This window comes from Balaenoptera acutorostrata, chromosome X (assembly GCF_949987535.1).
Source record: "Balaenoptera acutorostrata chromosome X, mBalAcu1.1, whole genome shotgun sequence".
NCBI classification, from domain to species: Eukaryota; Metazoa; Chordata; class Mammalia; order Artiodactyla; family Balaenopteridae; genus Balaenoptera; species Balaenoptera acutorostrata.
This window is the reverse complement of record NC_080085.1, coordinates 1676006-1697380: the sequence shown is the minus strand read 5'-3', so window position 1 is coordinate 1697380 and position 21375 is coordinate 1676006. Positions and strand designations below refer to the sequence as shown.

Sequence of the window (21375 nt, the reverse complement as noted above, 5' to 3'; positions counted from 1 at the left end):
AGCCACAACTACTGAGCCCACATGCCACAACTACTGAGCCCACGTGCCTAGAGCCCGTGCTCCTCAACAAGAGAAGCCACCACAATGAGAAGCCTGTGCACTGCAACAAAGAGTAGCCCCCACTCGTCGCAACTAGAGAAAGCCCGCGTGCAGCAACCAAGACCCAACGCAGCCAAAAATAAATATAAATAAACAAATAAATTTAAAAAATAAAAATAAGAAGAATAAAAATGCCCCCGAGAAATAGGGGTGGGGTCATGATTCGGTTAAAAGCGAAAGAATTCAAGGAATGACTTTTAAGATGTTGGATGCAAGAATCTCACACTTTGCTTAGTCTTTAGAATTCCTACAGGAGCGGAGGACCTCCAAGGTGTTTAAACGTTTCTAGATTCTATACACTGAACATGTAAGAATGTAATGTCTTCCCACTGTTTTACTTTTCTGAACATGTTTTCTCTGTGACGGCGTCTAGGAGGGACAGCAGTAAACATCAACAGGATTAAAACACAAATCTGAACTTTGGGGACTTCCCCGGCGGTCCAGTGGTTAGGACTTGGGGCTCTCACTGCCGAGGGCGCGGGTTCAATCCCCGGTCAGGGAACTAAGATCCCACAAGCCGTGCGGCCAAAAAAAAAAAAAAAATCACTCCATTCACATAAACCCAGCTGTCATGGAAAGAGGTTTGTTATGAATAACAAGACACCCATTTCAAAAAAAAAAAAAAAAAATCTGAACTTGGGAAAAGACAGTGAGGACGAAACTAACATGGGACCCATCACTGTCTTTGGAACACTTCCTTGAAATGAAAGGATTCTTATACGGGGTTTGGTGGTAGAGAAGGATGCCCACGTTGGAGAAATATCCACACACGGGCGTCACCCTTAGCCACCCAGCTGCACCTGCCTTCTTTGTTCTGCTCGTCACAATAGCAGAAGATAAAATGGGATGGCAGATTTAGAAGCAGATTTCAAAGGCACCCTCTCTTGCTTTTCCCCAGAGACACACATTATTGTGTGAATACCCACACAGGCGTCACAGCTGCTTCCGGAAAGAAGGACCACAGAAGGCCAAAAACAAAAACAGAAAGCTCGACAATGTTCATTTTCTGAAGTGTTCTAAGGAGTTTTCTAAGGCGTTTCTCACCAACTCGGTCGACAAAGCGTCCAGGTGGGAAACACCAGGAAACTCAGCGTTGGGAAGAGAACACGTATGATCACCTGGGTAGCTCACAGCCTTCTCATAACATGAAGGAGGAAAGGGATATTTCACCGGGACCCTCTCCCCTGTAAACAGATAAGGTAGGAGGTCCCCGAGAAAGAGAACTAGGCATGGCTTTCTTGACATAAGAGAAGCCATTTTTGGCTGAAGCCATTTTGGGATCTAGGCCTGGCCGCCATGCTTGCCCTTGAACAGGTCTTGGTAATTAATGATCTTAAGGGAACCAAAGAACAAACTGTTATCAGACAAGAGAAGGAACAATAGCAAAGATAACAAACCAGTGGGAAAGTCTCCCAGTTCTGTTCCAGTGGTGAAGATTAGTCTGAAGCCTCAACCACCAGATCCACTGGGACCTAAAGGAGGAGGATGATATAGACCTTTTCTGACCCTGTGATTTCAACTCAACTAAAGCTTAGACTCTGTGGACCTTGGCCCCAATGCAATGCTGAATTCTCCTCTCCTCAAGCCCCTTCATGAATATGCATGTACCACCCAAGCGTTTCCCCCCCCCCCCCATGAATATGCATGTGTCCTGAGATTAAAGCTTCCCCAGTTCTGCTGTTCGGGAAACACTGCTTTGGGAAAGGTCCCTTGTGTTTTCCATACTTGCTGCAAATAATAAATCCTTCCTTCTCCTGATTTTGGCTTGGTTGTGTCTTTTGGTTCCACACCCACCGAGAGGGGTGCTCAGTTTTTGGGTAACACCCCCAAGCCTTTCCCTTCCCTCCTCCCATTCTGTGCAAAGGCAACTCACAAAGGATAATGTGGACTTCTTGGGTCCTTGGAATATCATCGCACATCCCTGGTGTGACATCCCCAAGACCACCTTCACTTCCAGCGCCAACTGTAACTTGTGATGCCCCTGAGACCACCCTCAGGGTCCATAGTTCACCATGTGGACCCAGAGAACTCTGCCAAGCTGCTGATGTCATTGTTATGGTTCATTACAGGGAAAGGGCACAGAATAAAATCGGCTGAGGGAAGTGGTGCGTGGGGCGGTGTCTAGGAGAGACCAGGTGTAAGCCTGCAGGTGCCCGTCCCAGCAGAGTAACGGGCAGGGCTTTCCCCTCCCACCAAGGGTGTGTGCTAACTTCCGGGTATTGCCAACCAGCATGGTGGACGGCCTGGAGGACTGACTTTGGTCTCCATCTCCTCCAAGGTCGAGCTGACACTGCACGTCCCAAGGCCCCCATCCTAAATCACTTTGGAGCACAGACTACTGGTCGTGGCCCAGGCCCCAGGCAAACAAATATACTCTTATCAGGCAGGACATCCAAGGGCTCAGAGGTGACCTCCCAGGGGTCCGGGAGACAAGGCCAGACCTGGCTTTGAGCAAAGTTAATTCTTTCCTGCACACCTGGGTCCCAAAGAATATTCTCCATCTGGACTGGGAACTTTGAAGATGTGGAGAAACGCAATAAGAGGACAACGATCTCTTTCTGGGCCTTCCAGAAGCATCCGGACCCCCCCAGAAGCATCCGGGCCTCCCAGAAGCATCCGGCCCCCCCCCACCCAGGTGCTGCTAGACCTTTTATGGGGCTGCACCGCCTCAGTAAAGAGAGCTTTATCCCCGAAGGCCATCAGTGCTGATGCTGAAAGCTCAGCTTCTCTCTGCACCCGTGCCGAATTGCATCTCGGGGGGTGGGTGAAGTAGAAAAGGAGAGCTTTATTGCTTTGCCAGGCAGAGGAGGACACAGCGGGCTCCTGCCCTCGAAAAACTGTGTGTCCCAACTTGGGAGGATTTGATGAGGAGTTTAAAGCAATAGTTCGAGGGTGGGATTGCTGATAAGATTAGGGTGTGTGCAGGGGCTTGGCCGCTTCTCCCTTGATTAGCAACTGTTCGCATCCGCCCTTGGGAACTCAGGGAAAGTCACGGAGGCTGGCGTCTTGCCTATAAGAAAGGAGGGAGAAAAAGGCCTCTGTGCCCCAAAGCCCCAGAGGGCGTCACTCGGTTTCAGCCCTGGGGTGGAGATACACTGCCCTGAGAAAACCTCCTGCAGCTTCCCCTCTTGCTACTAAAACGGATGGGATATTTTCCTTCTTTAATGCGTTCATAGTTTACGTGTATTTCTTTCATCTATGGCATTATTATTATTACTTTTTGACTTATGAAGGGAAATAGTGAGAACCCCAATTGCTTGCAAAATGTCCGCTCTCGGTGTCTTGATGATTCTGGCCCTGAGTGCTGAACATTTTGTGCTGCAGAACTGGCAGGGCCGACGCAGAATAAAAATGCAGCTGCGTCCCCAACCTTGATTTCAAGATGGCGACATGTGTGCGACCACCACCTCTCTCTGGTTCTAGAATATTCTCATCCCCCCAAAAGGAGACCCCCCCCAACCCCATGAGCAGTCACTCCCCATCCCCTGGTAACCACGAATCCACTTTAAGTCTCTGTGGATTTGCCCGTTCTGGACGTTGCCTGTCAACGGAATCACACACTGTGTGTCCTCCTGTGTCTGGCTTCTCTCCCTGAGCATCGAGTGTTCAAGGTCCATCCACGTGGTAGCCTGTGTCAGAGCTTCACTCCTTTTCATGGCTGCATAATATTCCACTGTGTGCATGGACCCCATGCTGTTTCTCCATCCATCAGTGGATGGGCTAAATGATTTTATAAGCACTTTATTCCATCACAGTGAGAATTCCCTCACACGATGTATAATAAGGATGCAAAAGCAAACCTATAAATACCCATGCCACACATACACACACACACACACACACACACACACACACACACACGCAGTGAAAACAAAACAAGGCACACCTTGGCATCCACACCAGCTTTCTCTCCAAACTTCCGGGTCTTTCTCTTTTTTCTCTTTAACAGTTCACCAGTGGATTCTGACTCAGGAGGTATGTAATGTTTTCTGGGAGTCTGCCTTTTTAGTGAGTGACCAGGTTTTGGGGTTTTGTGTGTGTGTGTGTGTAATTTCTGGCAGGTCTGGAACACACCTCCAGAATGTAGGCGTTAAACGAGTCTCCCCAGACTCATGGAAAAACACCCCTATGGATCCGCCCCGTGCACGGCATCTGTGTAGGGTCCCGCCTGGTCTGCACACCCAGTAAAACCCTGGGGCCCCCCTTCCTCCTTACACCGCCGCATCCCACCCTCCCAATCATACTGTGCCGCAATGACTAAACTTAAGGCTCATGTGACGTGCTTCCTTGGTGTCTGGGGGAACCAGGGGGCCCTCAAATGGCCTGATGGTACCCTGGCCTCCCCGCTCAGCCCCTCCCTTTCATTTCCCCCAGCCCAGCCCCCTCCTCAGCAGGGGGACCACGCTCGGTGCCCGCGGCTCATTCCTCCGTAGTCAGCTGAGCTCCCGTCCGCTCGCGGAATTATTCACACGAGCCCATCACACCCTCCCAGGGTCCCCTCAGACCCTTGTGACTAGAAAGCCTGCCTCTGGGGTTCACCCTGACCTCGGGGGCAGCCCCGTGCGGCCCCAGTGGGCTGTTCTCCTCCACAGGCTGTGAGTGTACGTGACGGCCCGTCTCATGTGGGCAGTGCAGGGTAGCGTGTGTGCGGCCATCCCCTCAACCCCCCGGGGCAGGACTCCTCCGAGGGAGGTCCACGCGTGCACACACACACGCACAGGCATGCACGCACATGCAGGCAAGCACACCACAGTTCAATTGCTAAGTAACCCATCAACTCTTTTATTTATTTATTTATGTATTTTGGCTGCCCCGCGGGGCATGCAGGATCTTAGTTCCAGGACCAGGGATCCAACTTGGGCCCCCTGCGGTGGAAGTGCAGAGTCTGAACCATTGGACCGCCAGGGAAGTCCCTAACCCATCAACTCTTGCCCCATCGTTCAGGAGGGAGATGAAGTAGGAAGAAATCAGTCTCATGTGCAAAGGTTGCATCGACCAAGTGTTCAAAGCACGTGTCACGGCTTCCTACCGTGCTGGATACAGAGTCACGGGGCGTCCCACCTTCCAGGAGCTCAGGGCACTTGCCTATTTCTCCGCCTTCTGCCGGGCACTGAACTCGGGCCCCCCTGATGCCCCAAGAAGGCTGGACACCCAGAGCCTGGAGGAGATTTGGGCTCCGTGATGATAGTGATGGATCCAGGTCTAGGTTATAGAATCTGAAGGTCTGAAGACATACTAGGGTGACCACAGAGCTCGATAGGTCTGACTATTCCCTCAAGTGTCAGGATTTGAGGGCTCAGAACTGTGGCTGGGGGGTCCCTTTCAGGAGAAAATGTTTTTCTTCAGCATCCTTATTAGGTTCCGAGGGCTTTCGTAACCAAGTACCCCAAACTGGGGGGCTTAAACAACAGAAATGTATCCTCTTACAGTTCTGGAGGCCAGAAGTCTGAGATCAAGGTGTGGGCAGGGCTGGTTCCTCCTGGGGGTTCTGAAGGAGAACCTGTTCTAGCCTCTTTCCCAGCTTTGAGGGGGGGGGGGGGGAGGCTGCTGGTGACTCTTGGCTTGTAAACGCATCACTTCCATCTCTGCCTTCTCCCCTTGAGGTCTGTTCTCCAAATCTCTTGGTCTTTTTAAGGACACCAGTCATTCGATGAAGGGACCACCCTCATCCAGTCTGACCTCATCTTAACTTGATTCCATCTGCAAAGACCCTGTTTCCCAATAAGGTCCCATTCACAGGTGTTACGCGTTAGGACTTGAACACATCTTTTAGGGAGACACAATTCAACCTACAACAGCACTCCAGGTTGAGGATGACCACAGGAGGGACTGATCCAAGGTACCATAAAATGCCCAAGCCCACAAGACCAGGGCTCATTTTCAGTACCGAGCGGGGGATCCTGTTGTGACCCAGTGCCCCAGCATCCCTGCTCTCCCCAACCCCACATCTTGGAAGTAAAATGAAAATAAATAAATAAAAGGGAAGAGGGTGCGTGTCCCTAGGACATGAAGAGGACACAGACGTGGGCTAAAAAAATGCTGATTTCCTGGTCCATGGCTCCAATGGATACTATAAAGACCTTTAACAGGACCTGATAGAGCAAAGCCATCTTTACAAATTCAAGGGACATCACGGATGCCGAGAAGAACTTTGGTACTTCACACTCTGGAAATGCGCAGCATCCCAGGCGTGTACTGGAAAACGTCGTTACTATCCAAGAGTTGCCCCAATAATTAGAATTTCTGGATAGGAGAAGCATGGAGGGGACTTGGTTGAGAACACCATCGAAGACACATGCAGAGATGCATGGAAAAGGAGGTTGGTTTTGTCATTAACTTATTACTCTACATGACAGGGATTTGTACAGTGATGTTCGGAGATATACTTAGGCATCAAAAAAGTGTGTGTGTGTGTGGGGCGGTGCGTCTAGGATGCTGAAGCTTTATATAAGGTGGACAGTGGAGAATTCAGTTCAATATCAGTCAGCACCCAGGAAACACCATCCTCATTCTGAATTCCACCAGGGCCACCAACTCAGGCACTGAGCACACTTTTATGAGAATATACCCTGCTCCCGGAACTGTGCACAGAGACCACATCTACCCACACCCCTATGGATGTCCAGCCACTGGCCCAGGGACGGAGACATTAAACGCTGAAATAGAAAATATTCGTATGTAAGAACATGGGTCCCAGATAAGACCAGGCCTCCTGGGGCTTCCCTGGTGGCGCAGTGGTTGAGACTTTGTGCTCCCAATGCAGGGGGCGCAGGTTTGATCCCTGGTCAGGGAACGACATCCCACATGCATGCCACAACTAACAGTTTGCATGCCACAACTAAGGAGCCCACATGCCGCAACTAAGGAGCCCGCCTGCTGCAACTAAGACCCGGTGCAACCAAACAAATCAATAAATATTAAAAAAAAAAAAAAAAAAAAAGACCAGGCATCCTAGTGAATTACAATTGCACGCTTTGCACTGGCGGAGTCCACGGTTATTCGTAGGGAATACAATTCGCACGATAACAGTGTTAGCACCAGGGATAGGAGAGGAATGAAACAGAAGTGGCTGGTGTGGCCCATGTCCCTGGTGTGGCAGAGGAGCTGCCATGGGGGCTGCCTGATTGCAAGGAGACTCAGGTGGGAGGGAGGCTGTCGTAGGCTGTCAGTGGCTGTCGTAGGGAGGGTGACCTTTGGCCACAAAGATGCTCCTTATCAACACAAAGTTCTCTGAGGGCCCACGTTGCTATGGTTTAGTCTCTGGCCAGCATCACTGAAGCCCCCTTCTCTGGGGTCAGGGGCCTCTAGGAACTGACCACCCCATGTGATGCTTCAGGATCTGGCTTCCTCGGGGCCATTCTATGGTCACCTTTGCGGCTTCCCTAAGATACATTAGAATTTATATTTTAAGACAGTCCTGGTAGAAAACTTATTTTCCGTGCTGCATGCATTATTTATAGTTATTCATTATTATTATTATAGTCTTTCCCCCTCTGATTTTAAGAGAAGCTCAAAAGGACCCCAAAGATGATCATAAGCACCTTGTACCGTGCCTAGGGTGCCTGACGGCAGATGTTGGCCTCTGGGTCAACCAGATGGCTGCTCTCGCCCTGCTTCCGGGGCCTCCACTAGGGGGCCCCATTCGGCCTAACCTTCTTTTCCCGGGGGATGTCCTGCCCCTCCCCTGGAGTTGTCCCTGCCTCTTCTGGTCCAGGTGAACCTACCTTCAGTGGTGGAGTCCTAGAATCCTTGAAGGGACGGGAATTTGTCAAGCATGGTGGAGGAGACCAAGGATATCTCCCAAAGATGTCCAAGCCAGAATCCCCTGGAACTTTAGATGGCACAAGGGACCTTACAGATGTAATTAAGGTACGGACCCTAAAATAGGGAGATGATCCCAGATTAACCTGGTCCCTGCTCCAGTCTAATCCCATGAACCCTCAAAAGCAGGGAACTCTGGCTGGAGCAGGAGAGATGTGACCGACGGGAAGGTGAAGAGATGCTGAGGGTGGGATTTAGGTGACACCTGCTCAGACCAGAGAGAGGATCCTCCCCTGCCCACCACTGCCCATCGGCGTAGAAGCGGGGACTTCAGCCCTACAACCACAAGGAACTAGATTCTGCTGTTAACCCAAATGAGCTTGGAAACAGCCTCTTCCAGATCACTCCCTTGGGAGTCCAGTGGGTAGACATCTCGATTTTGACCTTGTCAGACCTTGAGCAGGAGACCCACAGGCAAGACTTCTCACCTACAGGGCAGCGAGATCATATGTCGGTGTTTGTTTGAGCTGCTACACGTGGGGTGATTTATCACAGGTGCCATAAAAGTCAAGGGCATTTGGAGCATCAACATTCTAACGCGTCCCAGGCTCTCTGAATTGGGGGCCGTGGCTGGAAGCACCTGGTGAAGACCCCAGCCCCTCCATTCACCGCTCCAGAAACCACGTTAAAACACAGACGCTTCGGGGAGATGGGGCAAGAGGACGGGAGGCGTCAGCTGGCATTGCTATGCCTCCGCGGATAACGTGCCTGGCAATGGGCCTTTCTTTTCGGACAAACGCCCAGGGACAGGTCCACGCCCCCACTGTTCCCTGGGCTCCACCTGCTTCTAGGTCCTTCTTATTCTGTCACTGTGGCCACACCTGGGGCTCTTGCGGGAAACCCTGGAGGGTGGCAGCTATCGAGGCTTTCCCTGATGCTCTTTTCTGGGCACACCTGGGTGCACCTGGCCAAGAGGGGCAGCTGATACCATGGTCTTGCCGGGGATCCTGGGAAGGCTTCCTGGCCTTGGTTTTCTCATCTGTAGGACAGAGGGTCACAAAGACCAGAAAGACCCTTCTAACCCAGCCTTGGATTGCACCAAAGAGGTCTGTATCTTGAGCATCTCCAGGTGGCCTGAGTGGAGGGGGGCAGCCTGCACGTTGGGGGTGACCCCCCAAGTCAGACCAGCTGGGTTCACTTCCTATGGCGATGGGGGGAGACCCAGAGTCCAGGTGCGGGGGTCACAGTTCCAGAGGGTTGTGGAGTGTGGGATCCTGGGTCCTAGCAGGGGCAGGAATCCTGGTGGGGCTGGGGTGGAGATCCTTGGTCCTGGGTGTTGGCGGGCGCTGAGGGCGGGGGGGGGGGGGGAGGTGGTCTCTGCTGGTGTGTGTATGAGGGGTGCTGTCCAGTAGGTGTCCGAATCGGGGGATATGGATGTGGTCCAGGGTTCTGATGGGTATTAAGGTCCCTGTAGGGTCTGGGGTTGCCAGGTTTAGGGTTTCTGTAAGGTTCTGGATAGGGGTCTGTGTGGGGTCTTACTGGGGTCTGGCTTGGGGGAAGTGCAGGGAGGGAGGGTCCTAGCTGTGACCTGGGTGGGGGTCTGGTGGAGGTCCCCTCAGGGGTCTCTGGGGGTCTGGTGGAAGTCTGGGCGGGGGGTTCCACGCTCCAGGAGGGATCCACGTGGGAGTCCATGGTCCTGTCTGGGGGGGCTGGGGTTCTGCTGTGGAAGTGGGCAATAGCCTAGCGGGGGTCCACGGTCTCAATGGAGGGTCTGAGGTCCACGGGGGCTCTTGTGGTCAGAGGGCCGGATTGGGGGTCCCGGGCAGGAGTCCAAGGTCTGGGTTGGGTCCACGTCTGGGTGGGGGTCCTGCAGCCAGGCAGGGGTCCCGGGGATCCGGGCGGGGTCTGTGGTCTGGGCAGGGGTCCCTGGTGTCCGTGGTCTGGGTGGGGGTCCGGGGTCAGGAGGGGTCCCGGGGTCCAGGCAGGGAGGGGCCCCTGGGGTCCGTGGTCTGGGCGGGGGTCCTCGGTCCGGGCGGGGGTCCCTGGAGTCTGTGTTCCGGGCGAGGGTCCCTGGGGTCGGGGGGTGGGTCCCTGGTGTCCTTGGTCCGGGAGGGGGTCCCTGGGGTCGGGGGGGGGTCCCTGGGGTCCTTGGTCCGAGCGGGAGTCCCTGGGGTCCTTGGTCCGGGCGGGGGTCCCCGGGGTCGGGGGGGTGTCCCTGGGGCCCTCGGTCCGGGCGGGGGTCCCTGGGGTCCTTGGTCCGAGCGGGGGACCCTGGGGTCCTTGGTCCGGGCGGGGGTCCCTGGGGTCCTTGGTCCGGGCGGGGATCCCTGGGGTCGGGGGGTGTCCCTGGGGCCCCTGGTCCGGGCGGGGGTCCCTGGTGTCCTTGGTCCGGGAGGGGGTCCCTGGGGTTGGGGGGGTGGGTCCCTGGGGTCCTTGGTCCGGGCGGGGGTCCCTGGGGTCGGGGGGCGTGTCCCTGGGGTCGGGGGGCGTGTCCCTGGGGTCGGGGGGGGTGTCCCTGGGGCCCTTGGTCCGGGCGGGGGTCCCTGGGGTCCTTGGTCCGGGTTGGGGTCCGGGGTCCCGGCGTCAGGCAGAGTCCCGGGGTCCGGGCGGAGGGCGTCAGCCGGGAGGGGGTCCGCGGCGCGGGCGGGAGTGCCTGTTCCGGGCCGGGGTCGGGGGCCCGGGGTCCGGCGCCCCGGGTCAGGCGGCGTCCCGGGGTCCAGGCGGGGTCCGGGCGGGGTTCGGGGCGGGCGCGTGGGCGCGGGGGGCGGGCCGGCGCGGGCGCGTTTCCGCCGTCCGGCGGGGCTGCGAGTCCCGCGGGCGGCGCGGAAGCGGCGGCCGGGCAGCCATGTCGCCTTTGTCTGCGGCGCTGGCGGCCCTGCGGGTGTACGCGGTGGGAGCGGCGGTGGTCGTGGCGCAGCTGCTGCGCCGCCGCCTCCGGGGCTTCGCGGAGCCAGGTCAGCGGCCGGCGGCGGGCGGGGGCGTCGGCGCGCGGGGCGGGCGGGGGGCTCGCGGCGGCGGCGGCGCCCGGCCGGGGTCGCGCCCCTCGCCCGGCCGGGACCCCCGGGGTGGGGGGCGAGCGGGGGAGGGGCGCGACGGGGCCCCGCGTGTCCTTGACCCCGGCCGCCGGCCAGCGCGCGCCGCGCCGGGCGCTCCCGGAAGCAGGGCCGGGCGGCCGCGGGGGGGAGGGAGGCGCGCCGTCCCCACGCGCCCCTCCCCCGCTCCGCGCACCCCGGGCCGGGGTCGCCCCGGGGGTCCGCTGCCCCCGCGCACTGCGGGCCGGGGTCCCCGGGGTCCCGCGCGCCCCGCCGCCCCGCGGCCGGGGGGAAGGAGGGGGCGCTGGAGAGCCGGCCGCGCGCAGGGCCGGGGAGGACGGGCCTCCCCGGGGCGGGTGGGGGACGCCGGGCGCGCTCGGGGGCGCGGCGAGGCCTGGCGGGAGGGGCTTCCGCTCTGGGGCACCTTGTTCCTCTGGCCCCCGCGACCTCCGCGGCGTCGCCGGTCCCAGACTTTCCGGGGACCCGTTCGTGCTCTTCACGCACGTTGGGGACCTCCGGGGGCGGGGGGGTGGCGGCGGTCCGTGTGGGGCTGTGCCTGGTCGCAGCGGCGTGCTCAGGGCGTAAAACGGGGAAGCCTGTAGGAACCTCTGTCTGCCCTGATTTGCAGGAGGTCACACTAACCCTAGGCTACGCGAGCACACATGACATTGTATTTTTAGGTGACAGATGACTACTTTCTAAAACAGAGTATTCGGTGGGAAGCGTGGTGCTGTGTCACCCTGTGGCCGGTCTCTCTAATGCGTGGCCTAAGGGGATAGATGTAGTCTCAGGTTCACCCGTGTTTCCACCCTTTTGGCCTAGCAGCCCCAGCACCGTCAGGGCAACACCCCTGAGACACGGGGGTGAAAAAAGGCAGAGAACATGTGACTTTGGTTGTGAAAATACTTGAGAATCGCTCCACTCCCCGACGGCAGGGGCGCTGCCGGGGCCACGCTTTGCAAACCTGCAGCTCCGAGCAGGCGTAGATATTTTTATATGAGCTCCACCCTCCCAGGCCTCCATCCAGGGAAATAAATCTTCCAGGTTTATGTGAGGCGAGCATTTGGTTTTTTGATAAGCTGGATTTCGGTATTTAAAAAAAAAAAAACAACACATTGAGAGCGATCAGAAATGAACAGAGGGTAAGAACCCAGCCAGTACCTGGGGCTCGGGGGTGGGGTCCGCATAGTCACCTTTGAGATCAGGACTGGCTTGTAAACAGTGCAGAGGTATGGAAAGCTGTCCCAAGTTGCCCCAGATGGCCCCAGGTTGTGGAGCGCCGCTCCGAGCAGCTTTGCTCCCAGACGGGTCTGGCTCTCCCGCCTGGGAGCCCGTTTAGCTGCTCGCAGAAAAGACAAGTTGAGGATGGAATTTAGACTTGTCGGTGTTATCGCATGCAGCACCCCAAAATGCGTGCCTCGGAAACGTGTTGGAGATACATGCAACCTGAGGGCTTGCCCTGTGGTTTCCACCTGTTGATTGATTGAGAAAAAAAGTTGTGAAAAGGCAAACCAGCCATGAAGCCATGTGTCAGCCGAGGGCATCCTTATTCCGGCTTTTGCAGAGGGTTGTTTCATCGAAAGATGGACTTGATGGGCTTGCTGTGTGCAAGCCACGTGGTCTGTGGGGTTAGAAATCATTTTAGATCTGGGTGGAGGAGTGAACGAACATTTGTCCCATGTGCCTGGTGGTGGCCAGTGTTCCAAGTGGCACTGTTCCTCTGCTTTTGGACCCACTTTCTATTTGCTCCGAACTGGACTTAACCTTTGCGGGGGAGGAGACATTGAACTTTGCCCCGGTATGGAGCTAAATAAACAGTAACCCAGAGGCCCAGTGCACATGGAGAGTAGCTGGGATTTTTTGTTCTTAAACATCAGATGTTTCCATTTTTAAAAAAATAATTTATATAGTCTATATAAATAAAAATGTGCACAGTATAAAATAGTTGATACGGAAATATTCTCTTATTTATATATTCTAAACGGATAACGACAAACCACAGCGGTGATTATTGAAGTGCACTTGGTATTGTGAAAGTTCTTTGATAACCCACCCTGAGCGGTCAGATCATGCATCAGATTTAAAACTACCTTGGTTACGATCGTTTGCTAATATTTGCATGTCAAATATTGAATATTTAGTGAATCTACCTATAGATCGTCTCAGCGTTTTCATGAGTTGCTTGTGCATGCTGCACATATTTAATGCAGTTATATAACTTTTATTGGGACTCCTTAGATAAAATGGAGCTGCCTCGCATTTATTACTGTCGCTTTGGAATTGTGGGTGGTCCTGCACGTTTTATCAGGTGGGAGACAGGTGTGTGGTGTGAGTTCACGTGGATTCTATGAAAAGGTGAAGGAAGATGCTGAAAAGGTAACCCACTCCTGAATGTTACCTTAAAATGCACTATCTGTAAACAAGATCATTCCAAACTCATGATTGTTGCAGGTTGTGCCTTGATCGAGACGTGTGTAAGCAAATTAAAAATTCCTGTAAGAGAGTCTGATTTCCAGGTTCTCTATGGTGACTGTCTATTACAAATTAAATGTCTCTGATGCATCAGTGAGTTTTGAAAGGGAGAGAAAATCATCCAGATGTGTTTTACAGGGCAGTTCTGATACCACACAGACATTTCCCTTAAGAATTCTGTTGGAAATAGGAGGTAGGTCTGGAAATGGACTTCTGCTGATGGGCTGACACCCCAAAAGATGTCAGCTGGCCCATTTATGAAGCTATTTTAGGGTGGATCCTGGTGTTCAAACTGTAGGGTTTTTAAAAACCGATAAAGAGGAAGTTACTTCTCGTTGGTGTTGTGTACATATGAACAGTTGGGGGTTGTGCATCCAGGGAGGTGAAACCACAGTTTTCATGATCTTAGGCGTTTTTTACTCTTAAAAAAAATAAGTACTCGCCCCCCACCAAAGAGCTTTTTTAAAAAAAATTTAAAAAATTTTTACTTTTCGGCCGTGCCACGCAGCATGTGGGATCCTAGTTCCCCGACCAGGGATCGAACCCGTGCCCCCTGCCTTGGAAGCGCGGAGTCTTAACCACTGGACCTCCAGGGGAGTCCCAAAGAGCTTCCGTTTATGTGGCTTTTACTTATCCATATGGATCCTATTCACTTAATGTTAATTAAATTTAGATTTATTTGAAATGAAAAAAAACGTGAACAGAAATGTGAAACAGAAATTTACAACATATATTTCAAGTAACATAACAAGTCACTTACATGTTATTCCCAGTAACATTCTTTCCCAGTGAAAAATAACTATATTCTCCAACACAAACAAACAGAAATCAGGGAGAGTGGCCCTGTGTTCGGTTCTTGCCGGTTTCCTGAAGTACCGGCTGGGCAGCAGGCAGCTGGTTCTCCACTTGGTGGCTTCATCCTGTGTCTTGTGACATGTTCCTCGTGTTGGTGAAGCCCATTGGGAAGATCTGGCTGGTGTCTCTGATGTGAGAAAAGGCAGGACCTCACCACATCCCTGGCAGTGTCTTGGCGATGGTCCCTCCCCAGAGATGCTCGGGCCGCCCTGTGAGAAGGACCCTGTGGAGAGGCTGCTTTGACAAAACCTTGATGCCTGACTCTGCCGGGAGATGTAGACCTTGCCCTCCACAGACAGTGGAGGGTGGCCTTGTGCAGCCGCCTTCAACGTATGAGCTCAGAACCCTCCTCCTGTGTGTCACCTCCTTGGAGGTTCTGACGTCATTGGCCCGAAGGAGGTGGTGCTGCAGGGGGAGGCCCCACGGGCGGTGCCTCCTTAGGCTGTCACGGTGTCGGGGATGCTTCCTGCTTTGTGTGCAAAGCTTTGCGCCAGGGTCGCGCTGGGCTCCTTCAGCCAGATCACAGCAGTAATTCATCGTCATCATCAAGGTGTAGTCGGATCTGATAAACCTGAACGGCGTGGCCCACGCGGGATGCGGCAGCTCATATTCCAGAGCCCAGGTGTGGTGCCCGCCGTGACGTTCCCGTCGCTCTTTGGGACCACCTTTCCCACGCTCAGGTGCCCCATCCTGGCTTGGCTGTAGCATGTGCTGTCTTGGCGTTTCCTCTTTGTGAAAGTCCTGGCTGTGTCGGATCCCCTCGCCCTGTCCTGGAGACTTTGGGCCTCACCTCTGAGCAGTACATCCTTCTGCCCCATCCCTGGCTACCGACATGCCCCTTAAATCAGCCCCCCCAAGTGTGACCCCTCCCTGAAAAGCCTCAGGTGGGCCCTTTTGACCGCAGGGCGCCCAGCACCAGGGGTGACGTTACCACTCATAGCTTTTATAGTTCTGTTCTCATCAGCAGAGCGTGCGGGGGCGGCCGTGACAAAGTACTTAAAATCACGGAAGTTCATCCTGTCTCTTTCTGGAGACCAGAAACCCGAAGTCAAGGTGTCCCAGGGCCGCGCTCCCTCCAGAGGCTGCAGGGGAGGGTCCTTCCCGCCTCTTCCAGCTTCTGGGGGCTCCAGGCGTCCCTGGGCTTGTGGCCGCGTCCCTCCCGTCTCTGCCTCTGTCTTCCCGGGGCTTCTCCTCTGTGTCTGTGTCTCTCCTCTCTTGTGTCTTGTAAGGACCCTGCCATTGGATGTAGGGCCACCCTCCTCCAGGAGGAGCTCATCTCAGACCCTTCCCTGCATCACATCTGCAAAGACCCTGTTTCCACATAAGGTCCCACTCTCAGGTTTTGGGGGGACATGAATTTGGGGAGGGGGGCCGCTATTCAAACCACTGTCGTTGTTACTGGGTTTTGGCTTTGAACATACGCCCCACACTCAGAAAACACCTGGTTGGTGCACTTTCTGATTTAACCCCCTGAGTGCTGTACAGGAGGTGGAAAGCTAGCAGGCTTAACCCATTTCAGGGGGAAGTCTGTTCCCTGGACGTCATTTGAGGAAATCAAATAAGTAATAAAACTAACATTCATGCTCTTAAAGCATATCTTTTTCTCTCTGTGTCTAGGCATATATATGTATATATATTTGTTTATGATTATTTATTTAAAAAGATCTCTTATTGAAGCATACTTGAGTTACAATATTGTGTTAGCTTCAGGTGTACAGTACAGTGATTCAATTATACGTATATATTCAGATTCTTTTCCATTATAGGTCATTACAGGATATTGAATGTAGTTCCCTGTGCTATATGGTAGGTCCTTGTTGCTTATCTATTTTATATACAGTAGTGGTGTGTATCTGTTAATCCCAAACTCCTAATTTATCCCTCCCCCACCTTTCCACTTTGGTAACCACTAGTTTGTTTTCCATGTCTGTGAGTCACAGCCAGCTTTTAAGAGAACTCAGCTGCCCTTTTGGGCGTCCTGGCCCTGATTGGCAGCTCCAGGGAACCGAATGTGGGGGGCATCACCAACAGTGGGAACCCGGGGGCCTGGCCCTAAGGTCGACTTCCCCACTGACAGCCGGGCAATGCTGTACCACAGCTCACAGGTATCTCTGTGCCCAGGTGTGTGAGTGCCCGCGGTGGGCATTTTGAGAAGTTCCAGGGGTTGAGAGATCCGTTATTGCCCCAATCTGGTTCCTGATCCCAGATGCACCTGGGACAAAAATAGAGGGACGTCCCTGGTGGTCCAGTGGGTTAGATTCCGCGCTCCCAATGCAGGGGGCCCGGGTTCGATCCCTGGTCGGGGAACTAGATCCCGCATGCCTCAACTAAGACCTGACGCAGCCGAGATAGAAGATAGATAGATAGATTAAAAAAAAACGAACAACTAGAGCATGTGCAGTTCAGAAAGTAATATTTTTAACTTTCTTTAATTGATATACAGTTGATGTACAATATTATATAAGTTTCAGGTGTACAACATAGTGATTCACAATTTTTAAAGGTTATACTCCATTTACAGGCATTATAAAATATTGCTGTATTTCCTGTGTTGTACTATATGTTCTTGTATCTTGTTTATTTTACACCGAGTATTATAGTTTGTTCTTCTCAATCCCCTTCCCCTATATTGCCCCTCTCCCTTCCTTCTCCCCACTGGTAACCAGTAATTTGTTCTCTATATCTGTGAGTTTGCTTCTTTTCTGTTATATTCACTAGTTTAAAAAAAAATTTTTTTTTTGGATTCCACATATAACTGATACCATACAGTATTTGTCTTTCTCTGTCTGACTTATTTCACTAAGCATAATAATCTCCAAGCCTATGCATGTTGCTTCAAATTGCGCAGTTTCGTTCCTTTTTTATGGTTGAGTCATATTCCACTGTATATATGTACCACATCTTCTTTATCCATTCCTCTGTCCATGGACGATGGACGTTTAGGTTGCGTCCATGTCTTGGCTGTTGTGAATAGTGGTGCTGTGAACATGGGGGGTGCGTGGATCTTTTTTCTAATGGGTGTTTTTGTTTCTTTCGGGTAAATATCCAGGAGTGGGATTGCTGAATCATACGGCATCTCTATTTTTAGTTTTTTAAGGAACCTCCCTCCTGTTCTCCATAGCGGCTGCACCAGTTTACATCCCCGTCAACGGTGTAGGCGGGTTCCCTTTTCTCCACGCCCTCGCCAGCATTTGTTATTTGTGTTCTTTTTGATGATGCCCATTCCGCCGGGGGGTGGGGGGGTGGGGTTAGGTGATATCTCACTGTGGGTCAAAGAGGCATCATTTCAAAACATAAAATTAGAAAAAGCTCGTACTTAATGACACTCCGCCAACTTAATATCCGCCTGGGGACCCCTCTGTTTTCTTCTGATCGGAGCCACGTCTGATGGTGGCGTGTGACACGCGTGCTTGCCGACCACGTTTTCGGCTGGGGAGGTGGGTCGTCTTGGGCTGGCGGGGCGCTTGGGAACGTGGCCTCCGTCTGGAGAACAAGCCCCCCCTGCTTGGTGTCGGGGGCTCCTGGATCTCCTAGAACAGGACAGAGTAAAGCAGCTCAGGTGAGGAAAGAGCTGTCATCAGGAGTCCAACGACGATCCAAAAACTAAAAATAAAAAAGGCGTGTCCTCGGACGCACCCGGATGGAAGAGCTGCTGGCTTGTCAGACCGGCCCCTCTGCTCGGCCGAAGCCACGAGCCGGAGCGGCGGCCCCCGGGGTCCCTCTGCGCGCGCCCTTGGTTCCGAGCAGCCCCCCTCCGCGCCGGCCGCAGCCGGCTCTCTTCTCACGCTGTGTTTGTCTCGCTGCTTCCCGGCAGGTCGTCCCGAATGAGCGGAGGCCCGGCCGGGGTGGCGCGATGGAGGGCAGGAGCCTGGAGGGGCGCGCAGGCCGATCTCAAGCTGGTGGCTCATCCGCGCGCCAAGAGCAAAGTGTGGCGCTACTTCGGCTTCGACACGAACGCCGAGGGCTGCATCCTGCAGTGGAAGAAGATCTACTGCCCGCATCTGCATGGCCCAGATCGCCTATTCGGGCAACACCTCCAACCTGTCCTACCACCTGGAGAAGAACCACCCCGATGAGTTCTGTGAGTTTGTGAAGAGCAACACGGAGCAGATGCGCGAGGCCTTCGCCAGCGCCTTCTCCAAGCTCAAGCCCGAGGCCGCGCAGCAGGGCGCGCAGGAGCCGCTGGCCGCCAAGGCGGGCGGCGGCGGCGGGCGGCGGCGGCGCACGGCCACGAGGGCCGCAGGCAGCAGGAGCTGACGGCCGCCGTCATGGGCCTCATCTGCGAGGGGCTCTATCCCGCGTCCATCGTGGCGAGCCCACGTTCAGGGTGCTGCTGAAGACGGCCGAGCCGCGCTACGAGCTGCCCAGCCGCAAGTTCTTCTGCGGCAAGGCCATCCCCGAGCGCTACGGCGCCGTGCGCGACGCGGTACTCAAGGAGCTGGCGGAGGCCGCGTGGTGCGGCGTCTCCAGCGACCTGTGGCGCAGCGAGAGCCAGAATCGGACCTACGTGACGCTGGCCGCGCACTTCCTTGGCCGCGCCGCCCCCCACGGCCTCTTCCTGGGCTCCCGCTGCCTCAAGACCTTCGAGGTGCCGGAGGACAACGCGGCCGAGACCATCACGCGCGTCCTGTACGAAGCCTTCATCGAGTGGGGCGTCAGCGCCAAGGTCTTCGGCGCCACCACGGACCGTGGCAAGGACATCGCCAAGGCCTGCTCGCTGCTGGACATCGCGGTGCAGATGCCCTGCCTGGGCCACACGTTCGACGCGGGCATCCAGCAGGCCTTCCGGCTGCCCAGGCTGGGCGCGCTGCTGGGCCGCTGCCGCAAGCTGGTGGAGTATTTCCAGCAGTCCACCGCGGCCATGTGCATGCTGTACGAGAAGCAGAAGCAGCAGGGCGCGGCCCCCTGCATGCTGGTCAGCAACCGCGTGGCCTGGTGGGGCAGCACGCTGGCCATGCTCCAGCGCCTCAGGGAGCAGCAGTTCGCCGTCGCGGGCGTCCTGCTGGAGGACAGCAATAACCACCACCTCATGCTCGAGGCCGCCGAGTGGGCCACCATCGAGGGCCTGGTGGACCTGCTGCAGCCCTTCAGGCAGGTGGCCGAGATGCTGTCCGCCTCCAAGCACCCCACCATCAGCATGGTGAAGCCCCTCCTGCACATGCTCCTCAACACCACGCTCAACATCAAGGAGACGGACTCCAAGGAGATCAGCATGGCCAAGGAGGTGATCGCCAAGGAGCTCTCCAGGACCTACCAGGAGGCGCCCGAGATCGACATGTTCCTCAACGTGGCCACCTTCCTGGACCCGCGCTACAAGAGGCTGCCCTTCCTGTCGGCCTTCGAGAGGCAGCAGGTGGAGAACAGGGTGGTGGAGGAGGCCAAGGGGCTGCTGGACAAGGTCAAGGACGGCGCCTACCGCGCCCCCGAGGACCCGGCGTACGCCGCGCCCGAGGAGCCGCCCGTGAAGAAGCCGGCGCCCTCCGCCACGCCGCCGCCGCCCGCCGCCGTCATCAACGACATGCTGGCCGAGATCTTCTGCCCGACGGCGGGCGTGGAGGGCCAGGAGGAGTGGCACGCGCAGGTCGTCGAGGAGCTGAGCAACTTCAAGTCGCAGAAGGTGCTCGGGCTCCACGAGGACCCGCTCAGGTGGTGGTCGGACCGCCTGGCGCTCTTCCCGCTGCTGCCGCGGGTGCTGCAGAAGTACTGGTCCGTGGCGGCCACGCGCGTCTGCCCCGAGCGCCTCTTCGGCTCCTCGGCCAACGTCGTCAGCGCCAAGCGGAACCGCCTGGCCCCCGCGCACGTGGACGAGCAGGTCTTCCTGTACGAGAACGCGCGCGGCGCCGAGGCGGAGCTGGAGGACGAGGATGAGGGCGAGTGGGGCCTGGACCACGAGCAGGCGTTCCCCCTGGGCGACGCCGTCCACGCCGGCTACTTCGGCATCAGGGACGGCGGCTTCGTGTAGCGGGCCGGGGGCGGGGGGTGGGGGCAGGTGACCGCGCGCGGGCGCCCCGTCGGATGCTTGGCTGTCGGTACTGACCCCGCAGGTGGGCGCGCTGCCCGGGACAGAGGAAATGCGCAGAAGACAGAGATGGACCTTTGGTGGGGCTTCGGGCGGCCCAGAGCACAGAGATGGGACTTCGGGCGGCCCAGAGGACGGAGGTGGGGCCTCGGGCGGCCCAGAGGACAGAGATGGGCTTTGGTTGCCCCAAAGGAGAGAGATGGGCTTTGGGTGGCCCAAAGGACAGATAGGGGGCTTTGGGTGACTCAGAGGACAGAGATGGGCTTTGGTTGCCCCAGAGGAGAGAGCTGGGCTTTGGGTGGCCCAAAGGACAGGTAGGAGGCTTCGGGTGCCTCAGAGGACAGAGGTGGGCTTTGGGTGGCCCAAAGCTGGTGAAAACGAGCGTTTTCTCCGGAGGGGCCCCTTGCGTCCCAACGCAAGGGAAAGAAATGACTTATAAAAGCTCTAGATGTCCGCTGATAGGATTGCAAATGCTAAACTCCGGGACAGAAGCACGGCCGGCAGGGATGTTTTGCCCCCTAGATAATTCCATACCTGCAGCATTCGTGTTCTCTGCGAGGGAGGGTTTGGGGTAAATCGGAGAAAGATTGAAACCGACGGGCAGCGGAGGATGAAACCCCCTGCGTGTCGTCCGCCGACACCATCCTTGGATGTTAGCCGTTGGTCGGTGAAGGAACCCGTTGACACTGTCATTTACGTGGGAACCTTGCCTCTGGGTAGCCGGGGGGAGACACTTTCGCCAGATGCCCTGTTTTCAACAGACACCAGTTTTATGTTTGGTGGAAAATGTTAACAGTGAGCCTGCAATGCAACCGCTTATAAAAAAAAGCAGAAAAGAGGTGTTGGTTGTGGTGTGTTTTCTGCCATGAATCTGTCTTTTTTTCTCCCCTTGCCCGAATTCACAGTGCTTGTGAGCCCCGTAGCTCATGGGTCTTGAGGTGGGTTTTTTGTGAGTCTGATGCTTCAAAGGTCCGGTTTCCCCAGAATCACTTTTCTTGGGATGAACATAGAGAAGGCGGTCCCCACTCCTTGGAAACCCTGCTTTTGAATACGAAGGACGCTCTCGTGCCCACGGCCGGCTCTAGAGGGCTGATTTAGATTTGATTCCCGGAAGGGGCTCTTGCATTCTCTGTTTTA

The 21375-nt window shown here is 55.4% G+C and overlaps 3 protein-coding genes across 12 annotated transcripts in view; 2 read left to right on the top strand and 1 right to left on the bottom strand.

Annotated features, from left to right (window-relative positions):
• Window positions 1-9600: 9600 nt before the first annotated feature.
• On the bottom strand, window positions 9601-10707 carry LOC130706461 (proline-rich protein HaeIII subfamily 1-like). The gene is made up of 2 exons (XM_057538590.1): window positions 10643-10707; window positions 9601-10411 (listed from the first exon to the last, which is right to left on the bottom strand). The coding sequence occupies exons 1-2, from the start codon at window positions 10705-10707 to the stop codon at window positions 9601-9603; spliced, it is 876 nt and encodes a 291-aa protein (XP_057394573.1).
• Window positions 10682-21076, top strand: ZBED1 (zinc finger BED-type containing 1). Its single transcript, XM_057538072.1, is given in 5 exon segments — window positions 10682-10814; window positions 18034-18214; window positions 18216-18440; window positions 18443-18527; window positions 18530-21076. Coding segments are annotated over 4 exon segments (2133 nt in total). The 5' UTR covers window positions 10682-10814; window positions 18034-18043; the 3' UTR covers window positions 20182-21076.
• DHRSX (dehydrogenase/reductase X-linked) overlaps window positions 10684-21375 on the top strand; it is a 331509-nt gene continuing 320817 nt past the window's right edge. For all 10 annotated transcript variants that reach the window (XR_009006655.1, XR_009006656.1, XR_009006658.1 and 7 more), the window contains exon 1: window positions 10684-10814. Coding sequence is in view for 2 of the 10 variants with exons in the window: in XM_057538074.1 (XP_057394057.1) it covers window positions 10706-10814 (109 nt within the window). In the remaining 8 variants the exon portion in view is untranslated. The remainder of the gene's footprint in view (window positions 10815-21375) is intronic.

Bases quoted from the DNA above. Each gene is read 5' to 3' on its own strand.
- LOC130706461 (XM_057538590.1), bottom strand. From the start codon at position 10,707: ATGGCTGCCCGGCCGCCGCTTCCGCGCCGCCCGCGGGACTCGCAGCCC. The intron at 10,412-10,642 runs GCGCCCGCGCCG...ACCCGGACCAAG, and splicing joins CCCCGCCGGACGGCGGAAAC to GACCCCAGGGACCCCCGCCC.